The sequence below is a fragment of the Corylus avellana genome, chromosome 2 (assembly GCF_965113065.1).
Source record: "Corylus avellana chromosome 2, dhCorAvel1.hap1.2, whole genome shotgun sequence".
In the NCBI taxonomy this organism is placed as follows: domain Eukaryota; kingdom Viridiplantae; phylum Streptophyta; class Magnoliopsida; order Fagales; family Betulaceae; genus Corylus; species Corylus avellana.
Genome location: NC_142491.1, coordinates 9,434,345 through 9,459,855, shown reverse-complemented (window position 1 = coordinate 9,459,855; position 25,511 = coordinate 9,434,345). Strand labels below are relative to the sequence as shown.

Below are 25,511 nucleotides of genomic sequence, written 5' to 3'. Positions count from 1 at the left end.
AAAAAAACATAAAACCTTATATATATATATTGAAAAATGCAGCCTATTTCTTAAGGAGTAGCTATTCCTCTTTGTAAGAGAATTGTTATTCCTGCGAGAATAACTATTATTAGGAATAGGCTCATACCAAACAAAAAAATAGCTATTCTATAGGAACAATCATTCCATTCCAATGGTCAATTCTGCAAACCAAACGGGGTCATATTTAATTGGTAAATAGGTTCAGGAAAATGTACCAAGTTAATTACTAGTTTATCAATTTCAGGGGAGTTACACTTTCACTAAATCATGATTATGTCAAGTTTGATTTAATAAGTCAATTTATGGAATCTTTAATTCCCTGAACATATGTTTTATTAAGAAAGATTAAGAAGAGTGTTTTAATATGTAAAATACGGGATAGAGAAAACGTGAAATTAAATATAATATTACTTTTAAAAATTGATTCATACATAACATAGTATATTGTAACAATAACAAATGTTTATATAATATCTTATAGAAACAATATATTATTTTTTTCATCTTAGTACACCCACCGGTAACTCTAAAATCTCCGAACATAAAACAAGATAATAAATTCCATTTAAAATTTAACCCTCAAATGACATAGTTTTCAGGCTCGGAATTACTCCCGTAAGAACATCAAGCCATCCAAAAGAAAGGGAGAAAATCTCCAAAACAGAATGCTACAAATAACACCATTGCTCTCATTGATAGTTTTCCGAACCTGCTCTTACCATTTTCTTCTTCAAACTTCCGTCCAAGTATACATCTAGATGGCTATGATGTTCTAGGTTGTAGTGAACATCTCGCTTAGATTAACAGAACCCCCTTTGAGACACGTGTCACGTATCTTGTTGATCAACTCTTCAACTTCTTCTTCCATTACATATTGGGACGATTGCACACTTTTGATGCTCAAAAGTTCGAGGACACAACTTTTCCTTGCTTGTCTCCAGTACTAACCATAGGGTGAGAACCCTACGTCTTTGCATCCATAGACTAAGATTTTGGCAGCTGTGGTTTGGGGCCGGTTTGAGAAAATGATATCATGTGTCTTCATCATTTCTCTGGCCATTTCGGCGTATGACACCACAAGGGTTGGAGCACTGCCTATGTATAAGAACATTAGAGGGCGCCGTACTTGTTAGAAAGGGCTCGAAGAGAACGGTGCGGGAGTGTGCCAGGCTGGTGCAGGTTGCCGATGATTGGTTGCTTTGGTGGGGATGGAGGTAAATTGGGTTTGCCACTTGTAATACGCTTGAAAACATAGAGAAAAGGGATGGGAAAAACAAGCGAGAGGAGTGGATTGAAGGGTACTTTTTGCAGCTGTTGCCATGATTGTTGCAGCAATGATAGTAGAGCCGTGACCATTTCCTCTCTCAAGTGTTTAGCACAACGCGACTCTCGGTTATTATATAGAACAAAGATTTTGGTCAAGATATTTACAATCTTGACGTAATAATAGTTAATTAACAATGGAAAAATCCGTGCAAAAAATCAAGACGCAATCTAGGCTTGTTTTGCTTGTGCATTTGGAAATGTTTGAAAACTGGCGCGCGGCTACTATGAAATTCCTATGGAATTTTCTGCCTTCAAGAAGGCACTAGCAACTTGGTTTCTTTGACTCTCAGCCAATTCTTATCAGAGACACAAAGAGACAAATACATGGATAGAAAATTCTTTCAACGGAGAGCAACTAGCTCCCAACCTTTACACAAGGTTGGGAGCTAGGAATTTTCTGAAGGCACTAACAACTTGGTCTCTTGGACTCTCAGCCAATTCTTATCGGAGACACAAAGTGACAAATACATGGACAGAAAATTCTTTCATCGGAGAGCAACTAGCTCCCAACCTTTACACAAGGTTGGGAGTTAGGAATTTTCTAAAGGCACTAGCAATTTGGTCTCTTGGACTCTCAGCCAATTCTTATCGGAGACACAAATAGACAAATATATGGACAAAAAATTCTTTCATCGGAGAGCAACTAGCTCCCAACCTTTACACAAGGTTGGAAGCTAGGAATTTTCTGAAGGCATTAGCAACTTGGTGTCTTGGACTCTCAACCGATTCTTATCGGAGACACAAAGTGACAAATATATGGACAGAAAATTCTTTCATCGGAGAGCAACTAGCTCCCAACCTTTACACAAGGTCGGGAGCTAGGAATTTGCTGAAGGCACTAGCAACTTGGTCTCTTGGACTCTCAGCCAATTCTTATCGGAGACACAAAGAGACAAATAGATGGACAGAAAATTCTTTCATCGGAGAGCAACTAGCTCCCAACCTTTACACAAAGTTGGGAGCTAGGAATTTTCTGAAGGCACTAGCAATTTGGTCTCTTGGATTCTCAGCCAATTCTTATCGGAGACACAAAAAGACAAATACATGAACAGAAAATTCTTTCATTGGAGAGCAACTAGCTCCCAACCTTTACACAAGGTTGGGAGCTAGGAATTTTCTGAAGGCACTAGCAACTTGGTCTCTTGGACTCTCAGCCAATTCTTATCGGAGACACAAAGAGACAAATACATGGACAGAAAATTCTTTCATCGGAGAGCAACTAGTTCCCAACATTTACACAAGGTTGGGAGCTAGGAATTTTCTTAAGGCACTAGCAACTTGGTCTCTTGGACTCTCAGCCAATTCTTATCGGAGAGACAAATAGACAAATACATAGACAGAAAATTCTTTCATAGGAGAGCAACTAGCTCCCGACCTTTACACAAAATCCAAAGAATTAATAAGGTGTCAATCCAAGAAGCCAAATGCATGTGCATTTGAAACCTTTGCCTGTCAAGGTGTCGTGCAAATTGAAGCTTTGGGTGTCAATCAGTTGATTCAGTACTCTTCGGTCATGCATGCATTTTTCACATCACATGCTTTTGGCTTCAAGACTTTAAGGAGCCAGTGGTAACCAAATGAGTCTTTATGTCTGTTGAAGCATTTTTTGGATCTAACAGTCTCCGTTTGGTGTGATTTTCACGTTCTTCGAGGTGTCTCTAATCAACGATCTTCGGGCTCCTACAAAATAATAAGAGCATCAAAGGGGTCTACGGGGAAGGCCCCGTAGACCCTCCGATGCTTAAGTTAGCAGTCGTATATAGGGTCAAAATGTAGCCGGAGCTAGCAATGTATTGAGAAATAATGACCGATCCCCTTTTTCCTCTGTCTTGAGTCTCTTTTATAGGGTTTTATCTCTATAACTGCTTCCTTAATCTTCTCCCTGCAGATCATTAAAGAATCATTTGAAATAGTTGAGAGATAATGTGAGGTAGTTCAGATAACGTAGGACCTTATAAGATAATGTAGGACCTTATGAGATAATTAAGGGTTGTTGAGAGATAGTGGGACCCATAGTGGATTTTATCCCCAACACTATCTATAATTAGTTAATCCTATCTTCCAACACCTCAGCTGCCCATTTCCTCATCTTCATCACTGTACTTGTCAACTAGCTTGACGAAGTTTACCGAGCATTCACAATTATTAAAGAAACATTTAGAGAGTTTAATGTATCGTAGTTTTAAAAAGTGGCTACTAAAATTAACTAAAATAGATTTTTAGATTTAAATTTTTAGATAAATTTTGAAGAGCTTGATGTGAATGCTGTTAAAGAAAAAGAAGAGTCCCACAGGAACTAGAGTCTCACAAGAACTCCTCCTCTGTTCTAACTCCAATAAACAGAGGTTAAATAGGAATCAACTTCTTCAAGCTATCAACTCAAGGCTTCACGGCAAGATGTATGTACTTAATTAGAATTCACGTGTAGTTAGTAATTAGAGTTAGGGTCAAAAAAATTTTGGCGTGTTTACTCAAGGTGTTTTGATATAATTTCCTTTGATTATATATAATTTCTAACCATGCATGAAGATAAAATCAATTTGGTCTTGTATTCAGGACTCCTTTTATAATTTTCAACAATTGTTTACTATATATGGGCTCTGTTTAGTAATCAATTCTTTTTTTTTTTTAAAAAAAAAAAAAAAATTAACTTCAAAATATTTGTACTTTTTATATCACATTAATAACTTTGTATTATTATTTAAATAAAAAAATCAATACAACTTCTTTTTAATTTTTCTTTAAAATAAAATTCAATTTTTTTTTTTAAATTTTATATCACATAAATTATTTTTTATTACTATTTAAACAAAAAATTCACTGCATTAGATGCTCTTAGTCAAAACTTCATTATGATCATCCTCTTATCTTTTGATGTATGAGGAAATCTTGGAATCTTTTTGCTCTTTTATTTGTATTTATATATATTTATATGAGGTGTGATACAACCATAATTTAAACTCAACTTTGGCCCAACTTCTAAACCAAATTTCTCTCTCTCTCTCTCTAGTTTAAGGCTCTCTCTCTCCTCTATAGGATTTTTTTTTTTTTTTTTTGTTTAAGTACTTAAGAGAAAAGTTGGGCCAAAACTAGGTTTAAGTTGTGCCTTTTATCATTTTCCTATTTATATTTATATTTTTGAGTGAGAGACAAGAAGAGGAAGCGACTAGGATCCTTTGCTCCACTAGGAGGGGGCGAGAGAAGACTGCTTGTGGAGAAAAAGTGGAAACAGCCACCCCTCCTAACGTTTTTTTTTTTTTTTTTGGAAAATGTAAAACTAATTTATATAATTTATCTTAATCTGATAATTAAGTTCGTGCGTATTAGAATAAACTCATAAATTTTGAGATATGTTTTCACAAATATTTTGTTCATTAACTAATTAGCACTACCGGTTAGTGTACCACATCACATTATTATGACACGCGATGTTTTATTTTTTACCTTTAAAAAGAACAAATTAAATTAAAACGTGTTTGGTATCATTCTCGATCTGGTACATTTTTTGTCCATCTATTTTGTAATAACCTACCACTGCATCTATCAGATCTATAAGACACATAAATTCACTAATGAATTTGTCTATTTCTTATCCGAAAATAAACAAAAGTTGTACAATAAATCTCCAAAACAAAGTGCTGTGTTATGTTGCCCTGTGTTGATTTTGGCTTGTATTGCTTTTTGCTCTTTACTTTTTCTATTTGTTTGTAGTTTATGAGGTTTGTGGGCCTCAATGAGTTTGTTTTTTCTAGCTGAATGCTAGAGGGTGTATGTTTCTTTGGTGTTTAATGAAATCATCATTCATCCCAAAAAAAAAAAAAAAAAAAAAAACATTGAATGTTATGTTTCATTATGTTATGATTTAAAAATAAGTGTCGCACTATATGTTTTTCATGTGAACCATCGTGCATATAGGATTTTAGGGTTAACAAATCTGGCCTTCACGCTGTATAATTTCTTTGACGATAGCATCATGAAAGTTTCCATGCAACACAAAAGTTTTAATTATTATTATTATTAAGGTCGAAGACACCTTCCGTTACATTAATTTCAAACAGAAACAGCATCAAATGCTAAAACAGAGCAAGTGAAAGAAGAAAAGTTACATTATTAGCACATTTTTTTTTAAAAAAAACCACAAATCTCTTAATGCATAGATCAAGGTGAGTGCAGTGTTGGTACCAGATGAAGAGGAATTTTCCTCGTCACAGTGAGCCCATTAGCTTCGCTAAAGTCCAAGTCTTCCCCATGTACATTATCACCAGGCAACTTCCAGTCAAACCAATATAAGATGTTGGCAATCACATATTCAATTGAAGAAACACCAAATGCCAATCCTGGACATCCCCTTCTCCCAGCTCCGAATGGGATGAATCCAAAGTCTTGGCCTTTGAAATCAATGGGATTGTCTTTAAATCTATCCGGGAGGAACTCTTCTGGCCTCTCCCACACAGTAGGGTCCCTCTGGATTGCCCATGAATTGACAATTACTCTTGTTTTTGGTGGAATATCATAACCTTCAAATTTCACATTTGCTGATGTTTCTCGAGGTAGCAAGAGAGGACCTGGTGGATGTACTCTTAGAGTTTCTTTGAGGACACGCTTCAAGTAATCCATTTGGTTGATGTCATTCTCATCTATCTTTGATTTCTTTCCCACCACCCTTCTCACCTCTTCTTGTGCTTTCTTCATAATATTTGGATGTTTTATAAGCTCCGCCATTAACCATTCCAAAGTTGTTGAACTTGTGTCAGTTCCTCCCAGGATCATATCCTGAAATTATGGAAACACAAAACTTTTAGACATGAGTTTGTGTGTGTGTGGGATGTGTTAGAGAGAGAGAGAGAACGAGAGAAAGAGACAATTAGAATTGCTTTGAGGTTGTCGTTGGTGAGCTCAAAGTCGAGCATGCTATTCTTTTGAAGTCGGAGGAGAATCTCAACGAAATCAAGCTTATTAGGCTGGTCATCATCACTATTCTTTGTCTTATGTTCTTCAATCACTTGATCAAACAAAGCATCGAATTCTCTAGCAAGGGCTTTCAGGCTCGGAATTACTCCCGTAAGAACATCAATCCATCCAAAAGAAGGGAAAAAATCTCCAAAACAGAATGCTACAAATGACACCATTGCTCTCCCTGATAGTTCTCCGAACTTGCTCTTACCATTTTCTTCTTCAAACTTCCGTCCAAGTATACATCTAGAGGCTATGTTGTTCGAGGTTGTAATGAACATCTCGCTTAGATTAACAGAACCCCCTTTGAGACACGTGTCATGTATCTTGTTGATTAACTCTTCAGCTTCTTCTTCCTTTACATACTGGAACGATTGCACACATTTGTTGCTCAAAAGTTCGAGGACACAAATTTTCCTTGCTTGTCTCCAGTACTCACCATAGGGTGAGAACCCTACGTCTATGCATCCATAGACTAAGATTTTGGCAGCTGTGGTTTGGGGCCGGTTTGAGAAAATGATATCATGTGTCTTCATCACTTCTCTGGCCATTTTGGCAGATGACACCACAAGGGTTGGAGCACTGCCTATGTATAAGAACATTAGAGGGCCGTACTTGTCAGAAAGGGCTCGAAGAGAACGGTGTGGGAGTGTGCCAAGCTGGTGCAGGTTGCCGATGATTGGTAGCTTTGGTGGGGATGGAGGTAAATTGGGTTTGCCACTTGTAATACGCTTGAAAACATAGAGAAAAGGGATGAGAAAAACAAGCGAGAGGAGTGGATTGAAGGGTACTTTTTGCAGCTCTTGCCATGATTGTTGCAGTAATGATAGTAGAGCCGTGGCCATTTCCTCTCTCAAGTGTTTAGCACAACGCGACTCTCAGTTATTATATAGAACAAAGATTTTGGTCAAGATATTTACAATCTTGATGTAAGAATAGTTAATTTGTAAAACAACCAATGGAAAAATTGACGTCGATTACTAAGTCAAAATAAAGAATTTAATGACTAATTCAAAATAAAGAATTTAATGTGAATGCTCAGTGGCTGACAAGTACAGCAACGAATAAATGGGCAGATGAGGTGTTGGAAGATAAGACACTCCTTAAATTCTTAAAGCCAACCACGTGATGTGAAAAATGCATGCATGTTTGACACCCAAAGCTTCAATGGTATTTGGTGCTGCTCTTGCCATGATTGTTGCAGCAATGATAGTAGAGCCATGGCCATTTCCTCTCTCTAAGTGTTTAGCACAACGTACGCGACTCTCAGTTAGTATATATAAAAGATTTTGGTCAAGATATTTACAATCTTGATGTAAGAATAGTTAATTTGTAAAACAACCAATTTCAGTGGCGGAGTCAGAGAATTTATATTGGGGGTGCCACTAAAATTTTTTTGGCCTCCTAAAAATTTGTTAATTCACACAATATATGCATTTCAACAAAATATCTATAAAAGCTCGTGCTTAAATTGATATATTAGAAATGTAATATGTCAGTACTATATGAAAAAAAAAAAAAAAAAAAAAACTTCCATTCCCAATACAAAAGTGTTTAGTTTGCTATAGACATGAGCAACAACACAACAAAAAGCTAAACAAGAACTTCAACAAACAAAGTAACCATTCAAAATATTATTTAACTATCACAAACACATAATAATACAAACTACTTACTACTTACGAAATAAACTTGAACACAATTAATCGTGTCTAAGAAAAATGAGAACCTTTCGGTGAATCTGAAGCATCTTAATAAATTTTTTGAAAACAAACCAAACACAATAAGATTTAGCCAAATGCTGTAAACCAATATAAACAAATAATGAATTAGAAAAAGAAATGATTGAACACACACAAAAAAAATAATAATAATAATAAATAAATAAATAAAGAAAAAGAAAAAGTAACCTTCTAAATTGTCTTCTAATTAATTTTAGTACTTCTATTTTAGTTTAAATTGTATTCTAAACTTTCTCATCATAATTTTTTTTTTAAAACTTTTCACCTCCTCACGCCTACTCCTCTATTTATTTATTTTTTTCTTCCTTAAAATTCCACTTCACACCTTCTACCTTCTAGAATTTAATGCTTACATTTACTCTCTTCATTTATTTTTTTTCTTCCTTCAAATTCCACTAACTCACCCTTCTATAATCTAAAATGCGCAAGTCTACAGCTTACTCCTTGCAGGTTTTTTCTTTCATTTTTTTTTTTTTTTTTTTTACTTAAAAATTTTCGTTCTTATCTTTCAACCACTCATTTCTTATCTTCTATTTCCAATTTTCCACCTTTCACGAGACAAGACTCCTCACTCCTCACCAGACTCACATCTTCTCTTCCCATCTCAAGACTAAGCTTTCAAAGTTCAAACAAATGAACAATCAAACATGAACCACTCACTAGGACTACTACTACACAGTGCAGTGAACATGGCTCCGCCACTGTTCAACCAATGGAAAAATTGACGTCGATTACTAAGTCAAAATAAAGAATTTAATGTGAATGCTTAGTGGCTGACAAGTACAGCAACGAATAAATGGGCAGATGAGGTGTTGGAAGATAACATTAACACTCCTTAAAGTCTTAAAGCCAACCACGTGATGTGAAAAATGCATGCATGTTTGACACCCAAAGCTTCAATGGTATTTGGTGCAGCTCTTGCCATGATTGTTGCAGCAATGATAGTAGAGCCATGGCCATTTCCTCTCTCTAAGTGTTTAGCACAACGTTCGCGACTCTCAGTTATTATATATAAAAGATATCCACCGGGGATGGCTCGATGCCCACTGGGGTGGTTTCGGCCCAAGGGGGTGGCTTGGCTATCCCTCATACTTTTTATTTTTTATTTTTGAAAAATATTTATTTTTAATATTTTTTTAAATAAAAAATTTAATTTGGTACCACGTCATCACTGATAACGTGGCCACTTATACCAAGTGTCGAATTTTAATTGATCAAGATGTCAATGACGTAGATTTCTATTAAGTCAACTAACGGCAATAGACGAAAGGACTAATTTGATTTTTATCAAAATTACAGGAATCTCCTGTAATAAAAATGAAACCCTAAAAAAAAAAATGAAACCCAAAAATATTAGGTATTTAACCCAAAAATTTAATGAATCCGACGTGAATACTCTTCCTGTGAAAACACATTATACATTGAGATGGCATGGCAGGTCTATTGGTTGATGGTGGGGCCAAGGAGACTTTTCTTTTTCTTTGAATATTCCTTTGTTTCGATCACGAGGTGTGGGACTCTGGAGTCGGTCCATCACGGTTGGCTACATTCAATCCAATCCAAAAACTCTCTACGTCCACTTGCGCAATTTTAATAGATCGAGGATTTTTAGTTACTTTTTTTTCTTTCTAATAATTAATCTTTCTAATTTCTCTTCTTTCTTTTTATATATTATGGTAATCTTTCTAATTTCTCGTTCTTTATTTTTTAAAAAAACTTAACTTTAAACTATTGCACATTTTGAAAAGACCTCATTAAAATTTAAAAGGATAAAAAATTTCTTAAAACTAGTCTGGAGGAAATATCTTCCAACTCATTTAAAATAGTGTCAAGTATTTATAAACATTTAAAATGCACATTAACTTTTAGTCTAAGTTAGTAAACTGTTATTAATGACGTTAAGAATTTAATGTATCATTTAAATGTTTGTAGACATTTGGTACTATTTTAAATGAGCTATAGATGGATGTGTTTATTTTGGTTTTTCTATCTAAAGAAATCGCTCTTTTCTTCCCCAAAAAAAAAAAAAAAAAAAAATGAAAGGTTGGATGTTATTTCTTTCACACTGGTTTGGAGGAAATTTCTGTACAATTTAAAAACTCTCAATTTGAACATTTGAATTTCAATTTGAATCAATTAACCCACATTCGTCAGATTTTAAACGTTAAAAGTGATAAAATGACATTTATACACTTAGATTTTTTTTTTCTTTTTTTAAAAAAAATTCCAAATTTACTCTTAATTTTTTTTTTTAAAAAAAAAAAAAAAATGAAGGGTAATTTAGTATTTTTAACCACTTTTGTTATGGGTTAATGGCTGAATTTGACAAAAGTGGGTCAATTGATTCAAATTGAAAGTTTAGGTGTACAAATTGAGAGTTTTTAAATTTTAAAGTGTCTTTTCAAAACGTCAGATAATTCAAGAGTCTAAATTAAAGTTTCTCATTTTTTTTTTATTTGTTCAAATTTTACATTTAAACATTCAACGTGGAATTAAACGTCTAACATTAATACTAAACAATAATTCGCACAAACAAATTAAATAACATACAAGTGCATTGTTCTAATTACATAAAAAGTATCAAATAAGTTAGAGTAATGCTAACGTGTGGATAATTCTTAAAGGCTTGTTTGAGATTGCATTTGAGAAATAGAACTTTTAAGTTAAAAAAATAAAAATAAAATAAAACGTTTTTTGGCAAAAGCTTCATTTTAAGCTTTTTGACATTCAAAAGTGCTTCGAATTTTTTTTACCAAACATGTGATTTTTTTTTTTAAAACGAATTTTTAGAGTGTTAAACATACTTTTAAGGTCCTCAAACGTAATCAAAATCATGCCCTAAAAGTAATATCACAAACATCAATTCGTGATATCAGACAAAGTTGACGTGACATGATTTGAAATTTGAGGGAATCTTTATCCAACTTGCTCTCTCTTATGGTTAGAAAGGTGATATATAAGGAAAAAATTGATTGACAGGGAATGGGGACAAAACAAAATTAACTAATAATAAAGGGTAGGCCAGCAATCCAACAAAAGGAGGAGAGACTTCACCACAAGTATTAACTAGGGTTTGTTTGGTAAACGATTTCGTTTCGGTTTGAAACTGTAGCAAAAATTGATTAATGTAAAATAAAAAGTAAAAATGTTTTTTTTTTGTAAAAAAAAAAAAAAAAGGTGAAAAAGTAAGAACGTTTGTTATGGAATAATAAAAAAAAATTTGTTTTGCAATGAACTTTTTATTTGAATAGTAATAAAAATTGATTGATGTGATGCAAATAGTAAGAGAATGTTGAAAAAATGAAAAAGTTGGTTGCCTTTGCCTTTGTCAAAACCTTTTAACAAACAAGCCCTTAATTTATCTTATATCTAGAGCTGAACCCACGTCCCACTTCTATAGAGTAAGTGACCGGCATGTGGACTAAAGGCTATAAGTCTCTATTCTACGACAGAAGGACAATAAATGACTGTTATAAATATTAAAAAAATTAGATGAGAGATGACGCTTGTCACTCATTAGATTAGATTAAAGAAAATATTTTCTAAACCAATTTGAGAGAAATTTATGTTAAAACAAAATAAGGGGGAAGAAAAGCACATCCCTAAAAACAAATTTGTGTGTGGCCTTGGTTACCACAAGAGATGTGCGGTTGACAACCCATTACCACTTCTCTTCTTTTTATTTTTTATTTTATTTTTCTATTCCATATGGGAGAGGGGAAAAGGAATATTTTTCTTTCGCATTGCTTTCCTCTAAGTCTCCAATTTCCAACCACTACCTTGCGAGGATATTTGTTTGGTTTTTTTAATTGATAGAATATTAATTAAATAATTAAATATTTTAAATAATTAGTTATGATCTAACATGATAATCTCAAATTTTACAGAAACTGATATTTTTGTGGTTATAGTTGATTGTTTATCTTTTGTAGGCAATTTGTCAAACGAGTAATTGTAGGGACAATCTTCATCTCTTCATCTCATATTAGATAATGAAGAACAGCAAGATAATTAGAAAAAAAAGAAAAGAAAAAGTAGAACAGCAAGATATATAAAGATAAAGATGTAGTAGATACACTAACACATACTTCCTACTCCTCATGCTCTTTTTAACGGGCAATTGTGAAATCCAAGTCAATGTGGACAGGGGACTTAGATTCACAAATTAAACTACTGATGTTTGATTATTTTGTCCTCCTACGTGGCAATATTTCAAACCTGCTGTTCATTTGTTACATCGACCTTCAATTGATTTGAATGAAACGAGAAGAAAAAAATATAATGCCTTCTTTTCAATGATCATTCATCAAATTCTATAAAAAGCATTCCAAGTTTTCAACTTTAGCAGTTACATGATAACAACAAAATATATGGTTGTCATGTTAGCTTTAGCCGAGAGATTTTGATGAAAGAAAACGTTTTGGAAAACTTTTTCTGTTATCCTTCGTTTGGTTGCTGAGAAAACTAAAAGGAAAGGAAAATTATGAATGTTGTGTTGTATTTAATTGGTTTTGGATTCTGAAGAATGTGATAGTTTCTCTTGTTAGCTTAGACAAGTGTGTTTCTATTTTTCTGTGGTGTGCGAAATCCCTTTTTTTTTTTTTTTTTGGCTCGTTTTCGCAGCAACCAAACGGAGGTTTAAGGAGGAAAAAAAAAAGTAAATTTCTTTTGGTTAAAATTTTGTAGGGAACTGTAAATGCCGATTCAATGTGTACCCTCAAGAATTAGCGGGACCCAGTACTAATATTTGCTCCTCTTACAGAGTGATTTTTAATTCTTCCGCAGGGTTATTGAATGTGGCTGATCAGCAATTTGAATGAAGCAAACCCAGAAGCCTAATATGCAGGATATATTTGAATTCCATCCCTTAATTTTTTTTTGTCTTAATTTGCCTTTTGGGTCATATATAGCATTTGATTCAAGAGTCAAGAGTTAGGACCATTGGCTGGCGTTTAAAGGTTGGCAGAGTGTCTAACAAAATTATCTTTCAAGTTTGTGCTTTTAATATAGTTTATATTCTCCTGAAGCAACAATAGTTTAAGAGTTCAGCAATTATAAGCTTCTTGTGGTAAAGGGTCGTTGATGAAAATGTGTAACATAAACTCAAAATATTGTTGAAGTTACATGAAAAACAGGTGGAATTATACTTTGAGGTAGTTCTTAATGCATGGTATATTGCAATGAAACGGCTCTTTCTCTTGCTGAGTACATTATAGTATCTAGTATTTGCGAAAAACAATTGTGATAGATATACTTCATGAAATTGCAATGAAGTGTAATGCAGATGGTAAGTGCCTACTTTTCAAAAGTAATTGTATTAGAATACGGTTAAGGTTAAAATACAGGGTATGGATTCTTTGAATCGCTTACAAGTTATAACATTCTTCGATGTTTGTTACACAAAAAGAATATTGTAAGTTACTTGAAAGGTTTATTTACAACCATTTAGAAGAGAGGAAATACCCTTTGATGGCATTTGTTTCTAGTAAATATCCTTTGAAGGCCTGATCTTATATTCCTGTGCTTTTGTCAGATATGCCCAATTTGCAACACAAAGGTATTTGGGGAGGAATCAAGGCATTAAAGCATCAATTGGCAAAATTAATGATGAGGATTCCTATTTGACTTGACATTGGAAAATAGAGTAATATTATACAAAAATAATACCAAAGGATTCGTCAAAGTTATAATCCTTTAAATATAAATAATACCAAGATAACTTTGCCAGCTACAAATATAAAAGTTTTAAGCACATTATATTAATAGTTTTCTCACCAATAGAATTAAGCAAAACCTTAAGCAGCCTGAGCTAGATATCTATCATACACAGAGTCATAATTGAAATTCCATCCACCTCCATTAAACTCATTTATGTGCAGCACAAAAGATTTTGTTTATCTACAATTAACTTAATTCATTAAATGATGAAAATTCAATATTCATGAAAGTTTTGAAGTTGAGATTGAGACTATTGATACTTAAAGAGCAACCACACCTGGCTAATGCTGACAAAGAGTACTTTGGGGGCTAGGAGAACTGCTTTTATATTGCAAAATCCAAGGGATGAATTAATTGTGTTTTGTTTCCTATAATTGAGATATTTGTGATATTGAGATGTATATTCAATCAGCTTATTTGGTAATCCTCATAATAACTTTTTTGAACTATCATTTTGTATATATGCAAACATCAGATCTGATACACAAAAAGCTGATATATGTGGTATAGAATTACCTAAATCCAGATTATGCATTTGTTTCAAGAGTTGGCTGATATATGGACCATTAATGGCTGGCTTTCAAAGGTTGGCAGATAACAAATTTATGTTTCATTGTATGTAATTTACCATTCAAACTTGGTTGGTGCTTTGGATGTTGGTGTTTTTCTTATTAATTGTGTGCTGTTTTGCAGGAATTACTTGACTTAGGAGCTTATCAGTTTGCTTCCAACTTATGGTATAGAATTACCTAAATCCAGATTATGCATTTGTTTCAAGCTGAGTTAGGACCATTAATGGCTGGCTTTTAAAGGTTGGCAGATAACAAATTTGGGGCAAGTGGAATTTTAGTAAAAAATTTAAAATGAGTGTATGAAATTAGCATTCAAACTTGGTTGGTGCTTTGGATTTTGGTGTTTCTTTAGTAGGATACGATTGTAGTATTACTACTATCGAAATCATAATGGATATATAGAAGTCGGAGCAAATTAATTGTGTGCTGTTTTTCAGGAATTACTTGACTTAGGTAAGGCAGCTGGAACTCAAATTGTCATGGTCTTTCGTAGGAGCTTATGATCGGTTTGCTTCCAACTTCGAAGTATAATTTTGAGAGTATCTCCATACCTACGATTTGAAAACACAAATTTTAGCAAGTTTAATTTTTATTTATCCCACAAATTTTAGCAAATTTAATTTTTATTGATGGCAAGTTTAATTTTATTAGTTGAATAAGCCTTACTGTCAAGATTGTAAAGAAGAATATCCCTTTCATGCCTTTGTTATTTTATTTTCTAATTGTCACATACTCAGACTTTATCTATTTGCTCTCATTCACTTAAATCTCCAAAAGTATTTGCAAACAAATAAGCAAAAATTATTTTGTTTTGAACAATATAATTCAAAGAGTTTAGGAGAAGTAAAGAAGGGCAAGCCCTTTGTTTATTTGATTGAGTAGTACTCTTATGCAGATAAACATTGTAAAACCACTAACCAAAAAAAAATCACCAAAAATTAAAATGTCCTTAATGCATCTCTTGGTTACTGAGAAAACAATACAAAGAGGGGGGGGAAAAAGAACCAGAAAAACAAACCAAAATTGCACACCTCTAATATACAGGACAACACAAGTTGTTCATTTTAGGAAAGACAGAAAACAACACATTAGCAACAAAAGAACAAACAACACTTCCACATGGCGGGTATTTCAGGTAGCACCAGCATTTTGAACCATCTGCAAGCAAGCATCAAAGATGGAGAAATAATCATTAGAGGTGTGCAAATAGAGCAAAACTTCGTACTATTATCCTAATGAGAATCAACAATGAAGAATATTTTCCGGATCAATTAAAATAGAATATAATAATTTATGTATCTATTTGGATGCAAAACTTTCTTAGAAATCATAATAATTGAATGAGCAGCCTTTATATTCATAATCCAGATTAGTTTGTTCATGGGAATACAACGTTAGGATAATACATTCTACTTATTCTTCTAGAAATTAAATTAAATGAATGAACATTATCAATCCAATTACTGAATATGATAAATGTTCCATTGTATGGCTGCAGTCACAACATGGTTGCCAACATTAACAAAGGATCAAAATCAAGTTGCATACCTATGATTGGTAAAATACATAACGACCAACAATATGTTAGTGAAAAACTCAATATTCGGAGGCCTCCTTTCTCTCTGGTCGCTTGGACATTTTATCAAACACTTGTGATCTTGTTCTGCAAACCCATAAAGAATAGCAACGTTTAGTAAACCCAACGCCAACATTTAGACAAAAAATTAAAAATAGAAGAAGAAGAAGAAGATAATCAACAAGTGTTATTGAGAAAAAGATGGGCAGTCCGTGATTCCCCCATTATAGGTGATAGATGACCGTCCAATCAATATGTAAAAATAGAAAAGATGTGGCAATAAACGAAACTGACCTTTGGATTTATTTCTTGAAACTTGACTTGAATATAAACGAAACTCGGATTCACCGACTCTCCTCTTCTAGTTTATAGAAGGATGAACGATCAATCACAATGTAAGGGATGTGGGCTATCTTGAACCACTCTCGCCCTTTGCAGCGTTCTATCAACAGAGGACAATCGCCACTATGAAGTTGCAGGAGTGAGAGAGGCAGTCCATCCTCTGGAAAGGACGTGATCTTTTTACAGTAGTTGATATCAAGATACGTGAGTGAGGAAGAGAGGCCAAACTTTGGAAATGACGTGAGCTTTTTGCAAGTAGAGATAGAAAGACTTGCGAGTGAGGGAGGAAGGCCATTCTCTGGAAAGGATGTGAAATTTTTGCATTCAACAATAGAAAGACTCGTGAGTGAGGGAGGCAGTCCAACCTCTGGAAAGGACGTGAGATTTTGGCAATCATAGATAAAAAGACTCGTGAGTGAGAGAGGCAAGCCATCCTCTAAAAAGGACGTGACCTTTTCACAATACATGATACTCAACTCTTCAAGAGAGGCGAGGAATCGAAAGCATTCCAAATCCGGGAAGTGTTGAATGGTGAGGCTCGTTAGAGAGGCAGGTAGCATCACCTCAGGAAAGGACACCAGATGCGAAGAGTCACCATGAATTACAAGTTCTTTAAGAGAGGTAAGCTCAGACAATTCCCACTCAAAAGTGGCCTCATTAAACGACGCCATAGTATAGATAGTAAGTGATGTTAGGTTCGTGGGGAAACCAGCTTCCGGAAATGATAAAATGCTTGGACAATCCCATATTTTCAATACTTGAAGAGAGGTGAGGTTGTGTATACAGTTGGCCAAGGCTTGCATTTTCTCACACCTGCCAATCGTAAGTGCTTTCAGGTTGGTAGGGAGCAGCCCGCTGTTCGGAAGGAACCAAGAATTGGACATCCTACAATTAAAAAATGATGTAGATGGCTGAGGTTGTGTATGGCCATGGGTAAGGATGTAAGGTTATCACAATTGGAGATCTCAATGACTTCAAGAGACGAGTTGTCATGGAAGCTCTTCGCTATCGACTCCAACTTACCACAACAGTGAATTTTGAGGTGTTTAAGTGTTGCAAGTGATTCTCCACTTGAGGTAAAGGATTTGAGGGATGAACAAGAGTAAATATGCAAGTACTCAAGAAGAGATTTGCTGCTACCGCATTTGTTGATATCATCTCCATCCACCAAACTCTGCATGTTGTTGCACCACTCTATCGTTAGCCGCTTTAGAGTTGGAGGTAGTTGCCCTATTGCAAAATGAGTCAATGAATTACAAAAAGAAATATAAACCTCCTCAAGATGTATGTTGTTGTTCATCATTGCCTTGGGTAAAGATTCCAAGGACTTGCAATTAAAGATCGTGATTTTTCTCAGTTTGGATGGCAAACTAAGTTGTAACTGCTCTTCTACTTCTTTTTCCTCCAAAGAAACTAGTTTAGAACAATCATGAATCTCCAGAACACCAAGATACAAGAGATGTTGTAGTAATCCCACATCATTTAATCGCAAATTTGTCAACTTCTCACATTCTTCAATAGTTAAATCTTCCACATTTGTCAGTCCTCCCATAGTGAACTCTTCTATTTGACATGTGAATTCTGAAATTGTTGAAAGATGTTGGAAGTCTCACATTGCCTGGGTATTAAGGAGATTGTCCATTTATAAGGTGAGGGGAAACCTCAACTCTTGAGCTAGCTTTTGGGTTGAGTTAGGCCCAAGACCCATTTTTGACATGGTATCAGAGCCTAACCCAATTAATTGGATGTGTGGCCCACCGTCACCTATTGTCGCACGTGTTGGCTTAGATGTTCTCCCGCCACACGTGAGGGGGCGTGTTGGAAGTCCCACATTGCCTGAGTATTAAGGAGATTGTCCATTTATAAGGTGAGGGGAAACTTCAACTCTTGAGCTAGCTTTTGGGTTGAGTTAGACCCAAGACCCATTTTTAACAAAAGACATGTGAATCTTAATGAGTTGAAGTCAACCTTATTTCCACGCACCACACCTTTGGATCCCCCAATTTCTAGCTTGCAAAGCTTTGGAAAGCTAGAAATTGAAACCAACAACTGCCTACATCTATCTATCACAACATTTTCTAATAAAGGACGATGGTTTGGTAACTTACCCATCAGTTTTGGACACCGTTTAATAGAAAGCTTACACAGTTTTGGGAATTCTTCACAAGGAATCCAGTTCTCCCACTTCTGCATATCCTTAAAATGCAAGGTTTCCAAGGATCTAAAAGGTTGTGAGCAATATTCCCCATAAAACTCGCGACCAATATTTTTCAGACTGCTCATGCCTTTAATTAAAAGGTCTTTGAGTGATGGTAATTTGCCCACTGCAAGTAATGATGTGCACTTTGCACAACTTTCAATCTTCAAGAGTACCATATTAGAAAATGAAGGAACTCTTAACCACTTTGGAAATTCTGTACAACCATAGTTGTTGATGGTGAGCTCTTTCAAACCCTCGTGAGGTTTTAGCATGCTAAATACCTCTAATTCATGTGCTCTGTCTTGTGACTCATCCATGTTCTGACTCCATTCAAATGACACCCCAGAGAGATTTTTCTTTTCAAATAACCTAGCATCCCTTGCATCCTCATTATTAATCACATTTTCCAATTTGGAAATGCAAAGTGTATCTCGAATATGCAACAAAGGCCCTAACAATTTTACCCCAGAACAACTACCTTTTCCAACAATTAAATGAGACAATGTCTGGAGACAAGTTAATTTACTGATTTGCGGAGACATTCCTTCCAATGCATATGCTCCTCGAATGTTGAGATGCCGCAAGTTGAGTAGGTTTCCAAACGTTGAAGGCAATTTCTTTAGAGCATAGCAACTCTCCAATATCAATGTCTGTAAATTGTAAAGAGTGCATAATGATTCAGGCAAGCTTATTATGCAAGTGCGAGAAAGGTCTAAAAACCTTAGATGCTTCAAATCACCAATTGATTCTGGTAGCTCATATATGTTGTATCCATTCAAAGAGAGCACCCTTAGGCGTCTTAATTTTGGAAACAATTCAAAAGAACAATATGAGTCAAGCAACGGTTGCCTGTATTTGGAACCATAAAAGGTAGAAAGGTTCGTAAACATTTGAGATCATGAAAAACCTCAAATTTTTGAATGCCATCATAATGACCACCCAAGTAAGACGAATGTCGAGCCTTTCTAGAAGGTTTCCTCCCATTATGACCCCCAACTATATCCTCCATTTTAAAGCATGTATCTCCAGCAACATGTTGAGCCAAATCATTGATGAGGTCATGCATCACAAATCTTGATTCATCCTTGAACGATAGTTGGAAGAATGATCTCGACAATAGATTGCGAAAATCCTCCCTACCCAAATCTTCTATTTGCTTTCTCCCATCTCGTGGCTTAATTAAACCTTCTGTCATCCCATAGCTGAACCAATTGCTTCTCCTCAAATTCATAGTCCTTTGGGATTATTGAACAATATGCAAAACACCTCTTCAAATTTGAAGGGAGATCGTGATAGCTCAACATCAGAGGTTGAGCAATTTCATTTTCCACTTATGCTATATCCCATAGATTGCTATTCAATACTTCTTCTCACTCATGAAGATGCACTTTATTGTGTAAGACACCCCCGAGTACTTTTGCTACCAAAGGAGAGCCTTTACACCTTCTAGCGAGTTCCTGACCAATATCTTTGAGGTTTAGATGTGCAATGAAGTATGTTGTACCCAATGCATGATGGGCCAATATAGACAAACAAAAGTCATTTGACAAACCATTCAAAGGGAAAGCATCTAGAATATTGGTGGTACGAATCTTTAATGCAACTTCATTGTTGCGAGTTGTGATTACAATTGCATTTCCTGTAGCTCCTTCTTCAAAAGGAACACATAGGAGAGTCCAGTCTTGGTAGTTCTTATTCCAAATATTATCCATAACGACTAAAAACTTCTTTCCTTCCAGTTCCTTCTTTAGTTTGTTTTGCAACCAAGTTAGATCCTTGCCATCACAATTTTCAGAGGTGAGAGACTGTAAAATTGCTTTTGTCACCCCAACAACATCGAAAACTTGAGAAACATGAGCCCATGCTTGGGGCTTGAAAAACTCTTGCACTTTTTCTTCATTGTACACAAGCTGGGCAAGAGTAGTCTTACCCATACCCCCCATACCAATTATAGGAAGCACAGAGAGTTGAGCATTACTACGTTTTTCAGCCACCAAAAATTGAAGTAGAGCCTCTTTTTCTTTTTCCCTGCCATAAATATAAGCTTTGGTCACTTCAGAAGTTGGGGCCAGTGTCTCACCTGTTGTGTATGCCCACAAATCTGACTATTCTTCAAATAAAGAATTTTCCAAGTTTAAAATCTTTGAATAAAATGGGGTTTCAACACCTCGCCTCTCTTGAAGAATTGCAGATCGATAACTGTCCTATGCTCAAGTACATGCCAGAAGAGGGCTTGCCTGCGTCCGTTTCTGTTTTACTGATCAACAATTGTCCTTTGCTAAAGAAACAACTTCACAAGAAAAAAGGAAAAGAATGGCTCAAGATTGCTCATGTCCACTTAATAATGATTGATGATGAATTGATTGAATGAGCTAAATGTCTAGCAAGAATCTCCACTCAGGTACATACTTTCTTTTTTTTTCTTACATTTCCTCTCTTTTATATTTTTCTCTTTGTTTTATCACTGTCTAATTGTTTTCCTTTTTGTTTGATTATATATATATATATATAGTAATCGAGATATCCCTTATATTTGTCATAGAATGGAATTTGATATGACCTTTCAAATGTGTGCAATTTTTTCCAGTATTTGTGGATGAAAAAGGACATGGATTGGCTTCTGTTGATTGATCAGAAGCTCCTTGGTCAATTTTCATGGGGTAAGTGAATCTTACATATATTAACAATGTTCTTCAAAATATATACTTTACATTAATTTTAAATGTTAAAAAAGGAATTTTATTTTTTTTACCATGACTGATTTCCTGTCTGATTCCACCACATAATGTTTTATTATTTAGGGTTGCATGTTTGCATTCAATTGTCCTATGCATACAGCCTCAATTAATTTCACATATGAAGGTGAACTTAATTTTACTTGCAAACTAAGTTTACTTGACCTGGTGTATTGTGCTGTTCTTCCTTACTAGGTGGATCCAAACTGTTTTGTGAAAGTTCTTGTACGTGCCTGACAAACGACTCTCGATGTGACAAGTGGTCCTGCTGTCAGAAAGCGCCACGCCCAAGGTATTTCGCACGTCCCCTCCCAATGTAGTGCATCTCTTCCTGAGGTTATTTATGTGCATTCTAGCATTTTGACTGAATAACGTTAACATTTTCTTATCTAATTCAGAGCTTTTTGCGCACTCTCTTTTTCTAGAGGTTCAAACATCATGCTTATAGACTTGGAAAATTGTACATTTCCTTTTTGTTTTTTGATTTCTATGTTGGTTGCATCTTAAGATCTGTCATGGATAATGAACTAAGAGAATGTAATCCATGGATGATAGCTGTGGGTCTAAATGCCAATGTCAATTCTTTTTGTTGATTGCATATAATGGCTATATGCAATAGGTGGGCTCTTTTCCTTGAATTTAGTCCAGAGATCGAGCCCTGAAGTTAAGGGTTGTTTATATCCCTATTTGGCTAACTATTCATACCCTTTTATTAATAAACATCTATTGTTTTCTATGCTTTTGTGTGGATAGTTTCTAATCTAATATACAACGAAAGAAACCCCCACAGTGTGCGGGTTATATGCTAGTAAACAGTAACATACAATTCATTTTATTGATAAATGCTCGTTTCCGTATCACAAGCCTAATTAGAACTTTGGTTTTCATTCATTTTGTTATTTTGCAGATTTTCAATTTATTATGATCACAGCAGATATTGGAGTGGCCTTCTCGCCATGGTCTCAGATGCCAAATTTTTGTTGTATCTTAGACTGATGCGCCCAGTTGATATATTGAATTAGCTTTGTCACACACCTCAAACCTCAAGTCCAAGCTTTGTTATGCCATTTATAAATGCTAAGAAAATAGAACGTATAGCATAGAAATAATTGTAAAGCAAGAGTAATTTCTGTACTTAAAGAAGTAGGGAACAGCAATATGCCATTACTGGAGAGGATTGCACAACAGGAGTTTGATGAAATGTTCCCTCACTGTGTAATCTGGAGGTGTTTCTGTTTGTATGTATAGAAAACGTGTGTACAGCTTGTAGCTAACCTGATAAACACAAAGATGTTGAAACTCAATACAATTCAATGTTATCTCTTATCTAAATGTTTATTATCTTTGTGAGATGATGTTCTTGAGTGAGATGATATCTTGGCTGTGGAAGACTTTCTCTGCCATGGAGGACTCTGCATCTGCAGAGTTCTCTACATCTTCATATTGTTTCCTAGCTGTTGTCTATCAGTCAAAATGGGAAATTAAAAAGGAACATATCAGGGAAATATAATATTATCTGGAAAGAGAAAAATATATTTCAAGTGGACAAAAGCAAAAAAAAATAAAAAATAAATAAGGCAATCAGATTGGGAAAGCAAAGGCTACAATATGTCAAGTGTAAGAACAATTTGGATGTATATATGTTGAATGCAGATCTTTTCCTGGTAATGGAAATGATTAGCACACTGACCTCTTCAGTGTTCAATGGGCAAAATTGTAAGTTTCTCTAATTGCTTCATAATATCAAGTTCTCCATCTTCAGTTTTGCTGAGTGCTTCTTGAGGTTGTAGCTCCATGGAGTTTGTTAATACCTCTGCAACTTTCTTCATATATATGGGATCTGATGGATAGAATTTTTATGAAACTAGCGAAAAACATTAGAAGGAAAAATTGCATGAAACTTTTGTCTGACAGCTTTGCTTGGGAGACTTTTATCCAAGTCCTTGGGAGACTTTTGGAAACAATAATGGAGTCTGGAGTATTTGATGGTGAAAGGTCGGTCGTGCCTTGGTGATTGTTTTGTCTTGTTCTAAAGCAATTATGTTACTTAATTTGTTCCTTCTTTCTTGTTTGATTTACTTTTTCTTGTTCCATGCTTAAAGCGATGGGAAATGGAACATGGCTGTTTTAATTTTTTTTTAAAGGAAAAAATATAAAAAGCTTCTCAACTAACAGTCATTTTCTAAAAAGTCACATGAAGTTTAAATTAGGCTAAAGTGATGCATTATACTACCAAGGTATGCCAAAAGGACAACTTTTTTTTTTTTTTTTTGATTATATTCTTATAATATCTTTATTCTCTCAAAAACTAAATGAAAATTAAACTAAAAAAAAAAAAAAAAAAACCCACTGGGATAAAAATACAAAAAATAACATAAAATTAATCATTGTAGTTGGCATAAATTACAAATCGGTCAATGTCGTATGAAAATAAACTTAGAGGTTCTTGAGATGTGTCAAAAAAAAAAAACTAGTCCCTGGAGTCAAATTTAGTGAAAATATTCTAGAGTGCATATCAATGAGTGAAAATTTAAAAATGAAAAAGGGTTGAAATATGAATTATCAAGATTTTTAATTAAAGTACAAGTGAGATCCAATATGTGCAACAGTGGAATACTTAATTATAACATGCCCAATAATAATACCAACTACTTTTGGCTCAGATTCGAAGTTAATGGCTATATAATTTGGGCATAATAGAGAAAATTAAAACTACTTACCTCCATTCACATGGAAAGCGGAGATGAAGAGGATAACAAAGATAAAAATAAACACTCTACTTTTAGCCATACTTCTTCTCCCTTGTGCCAAATACGTTTGTTAAAAAGAGGTATTTATAAGTTATAACAGAAGTCAGTTTGGTTCAATCTTCGATGATGATAATACTGCATCAAGCTGTGATGGGCCATTAACTGTTGTATATTTCAAAGGGTTATTAGATTTAAGCCAAGAAAAAAAAAATGTTAATAACAAATTTCTTATTAACCTTTTGTGCTACACAAAAGAGATATTTATAGCAAAAGTCACTTCGGTTTAATATTGGATTATGATAATACTGCATCAAGTTATGAATAAGCCATTGATCGTTAGGTAAAAAGAGTAACACTTTCATGGTTGTATTTAGAACACTCTGCAACTAATGGGACGTTATAAAATTGTTTAATAAAGCAGTTTTTTTAAAAAAATAAAATAAACTCTTTTTAGGGTTTTGATGTTTCAGGGTATCACACCCTCCTGAGTGACTTATCTGGGACCGTCCAGTTTTGATTGACATGATTGTGTTCCATAAATGCTAGCTTGCGTTATGTGGAGATGAAGGGGCTTATAACCTGGTGTGTATAACCCATTGGCCCGTATTCTTCTAGCCATTCACGTGCAACTATCTCATGCCTGCACCGATTGCACATCTGAGTGTAAAGCAGAATCAGGTGCCTATATCACGGCGACAGATAGAGCTCGTCCCCACCTGATCTACTACACTGTACAATCAATAAGGCCATCACTTAACCCGCACCTTAGCAATCAAAACATAGCAAAATTGTAAATATATCCTATGCTCCGGTCTTTCACAATTCAAGCCTATTGCATCATAACCTATTCTTGAAACATTTGTGGTTGAAAAAACCAAATGCTCTGATACTATACTGTCATGTCCCCAAAATTAGACTGATTAAATCGATTCATTTTGGTAATGTTACTGTCAATTCCTCCAGTTCATTTAATCAGTAACTGGCTACTGAGGGGATCACCCATTAATAAGTTGGAGTAAATATGAGCGGAAGGCGAAAATATAAGATCTGAGATTTTTAAAACCATAAGGTATAAAAGTATTATCATCAACCATTGACTTGGAGCTTCCAACCATAAATAATAATTACAAGTCAAACTTGGTACTATGAAATTGTAATGACCCAAATAATTAACTAGGCTTAGACAGCTTGGTTAGAGGATTAATTGGACTTTGGGTCACTAGGAACAGCTGGAAGGGCATTTTTGAAATTTTGGACCTTCTGGCTGAACGCACGTGTGGGAGACCAACCCGAGCGCTCGTTGACTTTTTGTTGATCACTGGATATTTCCTGAGTGTACGACTACAACCCAAAAACCACTGGTAAATAGTATGCGAACGCTCAGCACTGTAGTACCGAGCGCTCTCTGCCCTACAGGCCTGCTCTTGCAAAGTCCTCAACTTTTTTCCCCTTATAAATACCCCACCCCCATGCGACCCTTAAGCTTATTTAGTTAAGATACTTAAGTTTTGTCTCTTGAGGGATAAGAATGGAAGACAAACCATGGTGTCAATTACCAGTTAATTAATTTTCATGG

The 25,511-nt window shown here is 34.8% G+C and overlaps 1 protein-coding gene and 2 pseudogenes across 1 annotated transcript; all 3 read right to left on the bottom strand.

The window, feature by feature from the left end:
* Positions 1 to 593: 593 nt before the first annotated feature.
* LOC148587279 (cytochrome P450 71A1 pseudogene) lies at positions 594 to 1,416 on the bottom strand (annotated as a pseudogene).
* A 3,959-nt stretch (positions 1,417 to 5,375) lies between these two features.
* On the bottom strand, positions 5,376 to 7,144 carry LOC132165907 (phenylacetaldehyde oxime monooxygenase CYP71AN24-like). The gene is made up of 2 exons (XM_059576611.2): positions 6,210 to 7,144; positions 5,376 to 6,120 (listed from the first exon to the last, which is right to left on the bottom strand). Exons 1-2 carry the CDS (start codon positions 6,900 to 6,902, stop codon positions 5,506 to 5,508), a joined length of 1,308 nt encoding a protein of 435 aa, XP_059432594.2. The 5' UTR covers positions 6,903 to 7,144; the 3' UTR covers positions 5,376 to 5,505.
* Positions 7,145 to 16,234: 9,090 nt separating this feature from the next.
* Positions 16,235 to 21,536, bottom strand: LOC148587278 (putative disease resistance RPP13-like protein 1; annotated as a pseudogene).
* Between the last annotated feature and the right edge of the window lie 3,975 nt (positions 21,537 to 25,511).

What these genes read in the sequence shown, in the direction of transcription:
- LOC132165907 (XM_059576611.2), bottom strand. Translation starts at nt 6,902, where the DNA reads ATGTTCTTATACATAGGCAGTGCTCCAACCCTTGTGGTGTCATCTGCC. An exon ending in ACCTCAAAGCAATTCTAATT is followed by an intron (nt 6,121 to 6,209) that starts GTCTCTTTCTCT and finishes CCATAATTTCAG; the next exon opens with GATATGATCCTGGGAGGAAC.